General features: G+C 30.9%; 1 protein-coding gene across 1 annotated transcript; it reads right to left on the bottom strand.

The window, feature by feature from the left end:
• Nucleotides 1-4,747: 4,747 nt before the first annotated feature.
• LOC108485639 (molybdate transporter 1-like) lies at nucleotides 4,748-6,311 on the bottom strand. The gene has a single exon (XM_017789492.2). The coding sequence runs from the start codon at nucleotides 6,190-6,192 to the stop codon at nucleotides 4,837-4,839; it is 1,356 nt and encodes a 451-aa protein (XP_017644981.1). The 5' UTR covers nucleotides 6,193-6,311; the 3' UTR covers nucleotides 4,748-4,836.
• Nucleotides 6,312-7,036: the final 725 nt, after the last annotated feature.

Genomic DNA, 7,036 nt, shown 5'->3' with positions numbered 1-7,036 from the left:
AAGTCTAGTTCTATATGGATTTTACTTTTATTTTATTTTCCATCGTATTTTATTTAAATAAGAATTTGGGTCACTTAATTCTAACAATCTCCACCTTGACACAAATTCTCAATGAACAAGTTCTTCATCGCGAACTTTCAATAAACAAGTTCTTCACCTCTTCCAAAAAACCCTTAAGGGTTTAACTTCAACAATGAACACCAACCAAGTCTAAGCAATGCTCAAACTTGGTTATAGGAAGTGACTTAGTCATCATATCTGCAGGATTTTCATGAGTGCTAATTTTGCTCACAACAATATCACCACGAGCAATAATATCACGAACAAAATGATACCGAATATCAATGTGTTTTGTTTTCTCATGAAACATTTGATCTTTTGTAAGAAAGATGGCACTCACCGTCACAAAATCTTGTGGCTGATTTGAAGGTCTTCATTGAGTTCACTAAATAGTCCCTTCAACCAAATAGCTTCTTTACAAGCCTCGATAATCGCCATGTACTCACTTGATTGGTAGACAAAGCGATGTAGTTTGCAAAGTGGCTTTCCAACTAATTGCACAACCTCCGATTGTAAAGACGTAACACTGTGAGAGATCTTCTTCTATCAAGGTCTCCAGCAAAATCAGCATCAACATACCCTATAACTCCATCTTTAGTTCTTCCAAACTGTAAGCAAACATTAGTAGTGCCTCGTAAGTATCTTAAAATCCATTGAATCGCTTTCCGGTGTTCTTTACCGAGATTCGCCATGTATACGCTAACCGCACTAACGCATATGATAAATCGGGCGTGAACAAACCATAGCATACATAAGAGATCCTCTGCACTAGAGTATGGAACATGTGACATGTACTCAATCTCATTATCGATTGAGGAGATAAGGCCGATGAAAGTCCGAAATGGGTGCTAAAGGAGTACTAACGAGCTTAGCACTCGCATATTGAACACAAAGAACTTTCTCAATGTACCCCTTCCGACTTAGGTACAATTTACTTGCTTTTCTATCTCGAGAATCTCCATACCAAGTATCTTCTTTGCTGGTCCTAAATCTTTCATCTCAAATTCTTCACTTAGTTGGGCTTTAACCTTTCTTATCTCTCTTTATCTTTTCTTTGCTATCAACATGTCATCAACATAAAGAAGTAGATACACAAAAGAACCATCACGCTTTTCTTAAAGTAGACACAACTGTCAAAACTACTTCTTTTGAAATCATGAGAAGTCATAAAGGAATCAAACCTCTTGTACCACTTGTCTTGGTATTGTTTCAAACCGTAAAGGGACTTTTTCAGCAAGCAAACATAGTCCTCTTTTTCTGTGACTATAAAACCCTCTGGTTGTTGCATGTAAATATCTTCCTCAAGTTCTCCATGCAAAAATGCAGTTTTTACATCTAACTGCTCAAGCTCCAAATCATGCATGGCCACAATACCAAGCAAAGCTCGAATCGAACTATGCTTAACAACTGGAGAGAACACATTTGTGAAGTCCACTCCTGGAATTTGACTGTAGCCCTTTGCAACAAGCCTTGCTTTATATCTGGGTTCTTCAACTCCTGGAGTCCCTTCTTTCTTTTTAAACACCCATTTACAACGAACAGCCTTTTTACCTTTAGGAAGTTTTACAAGATCCCATGTTCTGTTTTTGTGGAGTGATTCCATCTCCTCTTGCATAGCAAACATCCACTTTTCTGAGTCTTCACAGCTAATCGCCTCAGAATAATTAAATGGCTCTTGATTCGCATCTATATCTTCAGCCACATTTAAAGCATAAGCAACTAGATCAACCTCGGCATACTTCTTTGGAGGTTTAATTTCTCTTCTTGTCCTGTTTTTGGCGATAGAGTATTGCGGTGAAGAAGCAACTCTATTCTCAATTTTTGTACTGGCTTGATAGACTCTTTTTTGGGTTGCTAGCTTGACACATATGGAAGAACAGAATTCGCTTTATTTTTCAAGGAATATTTTGGAATTTGTTGAAAACAATTAAGATATCAGTAAATTAGGCGAAGCAAAACAGTGCAATACATAATTAGGATCCATCTATAGAACGTAATTTAGATTCTAAGCATCTCTCAAGAAATTTTTGAAATGGTAGGGTAGCTAAATGTTAACTTTAGGTAATTAAATTAGTTAAGTTTTTACACAAAAAAAAATCATAATTCATGTATAGTTTTAAAATTTATTCTTAATTTAAACTTTTAAATTACCTATGAACTATAAAGCATTTTTTATTTAAGATGAATCAGTTATTTATTTTATTTATTACTGTATATTTATTTATTTATATTTGATTTTTTGTAAGTTTTATTATTAATTTTTCTAATTGTATGATTCTAGTGATTGAGAAATACAACAAGACTGACATTGTCTATGGTTCTTTATTATATATTTTATTTTTTAATTGGTGACAGTTATCAATATAATAAATCATTTGTTTCAAAAGTAAAAAATAAATAAATTCGGCTTAAAGAGTTTGGACAACAATATAAACTCAAAAAATAAACTTGGATAAAAAATAATGTTTGTTTTCTAAACAGATCGAGTCTCTAGTAAGATTTTTGGCCCAATTCAACCCAAATCAACCTAAACTTTTTTTTTCTTTTTTGTGGTTTTGACGTCATTTTGCTATTATTTATTGTTACTATTTGGATATTGTATAACTCTTATTTATTATTAATTTTGCTACTATTTTAAAGGCATTTACTTGTTAAGTTATAACTATTTTAGTTGTATTTAAGTATATAAATTTTTAATGTATTTTTAATTTGTTGAAAAATGTTTATTTTAATGTTTTTAGTGTATTTGATATAATGTATTTTTAAATTTGTTTTATATAAAAATAATAATCTAAAAAATTAATAAGGGCTAGTCGGGTCGAGCTCGGATTTAGTATTTTTAATTTAGGTCAAGTTTGAATCTAGAAAATAGACTTAAAATTTTGTATTGGCCCGATCTAACCTATAATTTAATCTATTTGTAGTGTATTTGGGTTAAGAGAAACGATAATTGTTTTGACAATGGTAAGGGTAACCTAGTAGAGCTATTGTGCAAGAAAAAGGAGGAATTGGTGTGCTTTTGGGTGACAAGTTTTATTCAAATTCGAACCTATCTATAATATTATAATTTAAGTATAATTCGGTTCAGCCTTATGTAAAACCTTCTATATTTCAATTGAAATGTAATTACAAATTGTAAAAATTAAATATTTTGTTTATTTTGATAACCCACCATTTTAAACATACATAAAAGAAAGATATTACCACAATTTTTATAAGACAATTCAAAATTTTCTTTTTGATATAATGCTTAGAACTATTTATAACATTTTTCTTAACCCTTAAATAGGAGAATAACGCACTTCAGAATATTTGAATCTACGTTTTCCTACACTAACAACTATATCGATACCAATTGAGCTAAGACTCAATCGACAATCCACAACATCTCTTAAATACAAACATTATATCCATATTCCATTTAGGAAAACAATTTAGAATTACAATAAATCCACTTCAAAATGCAGTGGATATTAAAATTATTATTCTCTGCAGATTTGGATAGACCTCTAATTTCGCATAACTGGATACAAAATATTTAAAATTTTTCTTCCAATAAGGTCTAAACTCATGAACATATTCAAGTAATACCATACTTTAAACCTTCAAGACTAACCTTCAAATTTAATTAAAATTTACACAAATTAATAAATAACATATAAATATCAGTAAAATTATTTTATAAAATTAAATGTTTTAATTAATAATAAAATTAAATATAATAATTAAAAATAATTTAATAAATTTAAATATGTTTAAAATTTATCAAAAATATATCTTATTTATCATCTTATTCTCTTAAATTTTATGTAGTTTCTTTTAAATCTTGTTTTTTTTTTTGTACTCGTAAACTTAACTCAACAATGAGATGATATAATCAAAATTTTTAGATTTATGATTATCCCATTTATTATTTAATCAATTCAATTAATTAAATTATTTTAAACAAAAAATTAACTGATATTTATATAAATAAATAAATATTATAATATAAATTAATTTTGAAATGTTATCTTTAGTACATATTATATTATAAAAATAATATACAAACTTGGAAAATTATGCGGTTGTGGCTTCTATGGTCTGGAGAAGTAAATGATGTTATTGACTGAAATAGGCTTAATGGCAAATTTGGCTACTAATGTTTGCATGTTTTGTCAAAATGACATTAATTATATTTTTGAGCCTTTTTAGCTATTAATCTTTTTTTCAACTTGCTTTTTCTAACATATTTAATAAAAATAACGTTAAAAAAATTAACAGGATGATATAGAATTTCATATGTGAAATAATTTTAATGAGATATTATTTGTTATTTAGATAACCCAATAAGATAATTATATGTGGAAAATAATAAAATAAACAATACATTAAATTAAAATAATAACTCTTAATTTAAAGAAAATAAATGTAATTATCTAAAAAATTAACTCATTAGAAAAGCTTATCAATAAACAAACCTATGAAGATTGAAACTTTTTGAACGAAAAGAAAAATTGAAACCTTGAATTTATTCATTAAATCTGTTAGAAAAAGTGGATTGAAAAAAAAAGAACAAAGGTTGATGGTAAAAAAAAACTCAAAAATACAATTAGGATTATTTTGATAAAACATGCAAATATTAGTGGCCAAATTTATCATTAAGCCAATGAAATAATAGAAGAAAAATCTAGTTGAACACTACTAGTAAGGAAATTCAATGAAATATCAAACAGTTTATGCAGTACATTCATTACAGAAAGCTTAAATTAAAAGACATGGTATTGTTTAGGGAGATCAAGGCATACAGGGTGTCCTTAGCTTAAGAAGCACATGGACTAGCATTCCACAAACAAAACCAAGTGCTGCACTTGACCCTACAAGTGAAACAGCAGTGCATATTAACATCACAAATGACTCTTGCTTTGAATTCATGTCCCTGCAAGTCATTGCTAGTTCAATCCCTGCAAACAAGAGTAAAACACCCAAGATACCAACAGGAAACTGGTGCAAAATTGTCACTAAAGAAGTTCCCAATACCAAACCCAACATCATTTTGGCTGCACCAAGTAAGGCAACACACCCACCACTCCTGCCCCCAAACTTGTACTGTCCAGCTAACCCACCTGCACCATGGCAACAAGGCATGGCACCAAACCAACACCCCACCAAGTTCATTAGCCCCACGGTTACAGAAACCGAGGTGGCGGAGAATTCCCTTCCTGGAAAAAGATCTGATGACAACTTACAGACAGCAATCACCGAGTTCAGTACTGATAAAGGTAATTGAGGAATTGTCCCCTTGATAAATCCTTCCTTCCATGAATGACCAGTTATTTTCACAATCTCCATGACTGAAGGTCCAAACTTAATGTCATTCACCACTTTTGGCCTTCTTATGAAAGCCAACACTACACCTAACAAGAAAATGATGAAAGCTGAAGGGATGGTAGCCATGATTTTCCTCGTTCTCTTTCTTCTAACATTCCTTTCTTCATCAACAATAGCCTCCTCACTTTGATTTCTTTCTTGACCTGCTCCATTGATAAAAGTTATGAAACCAGCACAAACAATAGCCAAAATCATTCCATCCAATCCCAACCACTGCCTATTTCCCATGGATTTTGACTTTGAGAAATCCTGAACCTTTCTAATGTACTTGACAGCACTCATAGCAAATGATAAGCCTTGGGACAATTGAATTCCCCTAACAACAGACAAAGGTATAAACTTGTACACCATCTGCATCAACCCTGTAACACCTAAAACCAGCAAAATTGCACCTGTACAAATCCCAGCTGCCATAATTTCCGGGATGTTAAAATCAGAACTGTCCGATATAGCAACGGCCGCAATAGATTTCATGGGTTGGACAGGCATTGGGACACCATATACGGCACCAGTGATAACGTTGTAAATACCAGTGAATATCAATGTTGTGCCTAAGTTAAGGTCCTTGGCAAGTGTCAAGGCTAATACAATAGGAATATATGTGCCTAAGTCTCCCATGGCACCATTCAATTCCGCCCATTTGGAATGAAAACCTAAGTTTCTAGTCACCCTTTGGACTATGTTGGCTGATAAACGAGAGATGGGGTTGCTGCTAGGAGGTGTTTCAGGTAGGGTTCGGGGGTTTGGACATTGAGACTCCATGGGCGTGAACTGTCAAGTATACCAATGAGTGAATATTTGATGAGGGAGTGTGATTCTTTTTAAGGGTGACAAGTAGGTGTAAACTATGCGCCACTACTAGTGGCGTGAAGCATCTTCTATATTATGACCTTGAGAACCAGACTAAGTTAATGTGACAGTGATGTGACCCAAAACTAGATAAAACCATTTGGTTTTTATCTCTACTTTAATTTATTTTTATTTAAAACTATAATTATTTTAAAAAATAGTATTTTTTTTAATTTTCAACCCACAATTATATATTTTAGGGTAAATTACATTCAAGGTCATTAAATTATTTATTAGTTTACGTTTTAGTCTCTAAACTTAAAAAGTTATGAAATAGTCATTTAACTATTTGAAAGTTTTTATTAAGTTATTGTGCTATTAAAATCGTTACTGTATTACATTTTCTGTTTTCATTGTTTGCATGTTTAGTTTTTTTGATGAAATAGTTTTGAACGTCATGAATCTGTGAACCAAAATTCAAACAGCTTTCTTCTCTGATCTCTTACACTGACCATCAGATTGGTTTGGATCTGAAGTATGTTCTTTTACTTGTCAATGGGTACTGATCTACCATACTAACCATCATATTGTTGCTTGGAGCTGACTAGTCAAATTTTTTTCTTAAAAAAAAAAACTTAACAACTTAGTAACTAAAATAAAAAATCTCGAATAATTTAGCGAACTAAATGAAAACTTTCAAATAATTCAGTAATCATTTTGTAACTTTTTAAAATTAAGTTATCAAAACATGAATTTAGCAACATTTAGTATACTTTACTTTATATTTTATATATTATATATAAAATTTTAAAACCAA

This window comes from Gossypium arboreum, chromosome 6 (assembly GCF_025698485.1).
Source record: "Gossypium arboreum isolate Shixiya-1 chromosome 6, ASM2569848v2, whole genome shotgun sequence".
Lineage (NCBI taxonomy): Eukaryota > Viridiplantae > Streptophyta > Magnoliopsida > Malvales > Malvaceae > Gossypium > Gossypium arboreum.
Note: the sequence above shows the minus strand (reverse complement) of the source record. Positions and strands in the feature narration are given on the sequence as shown.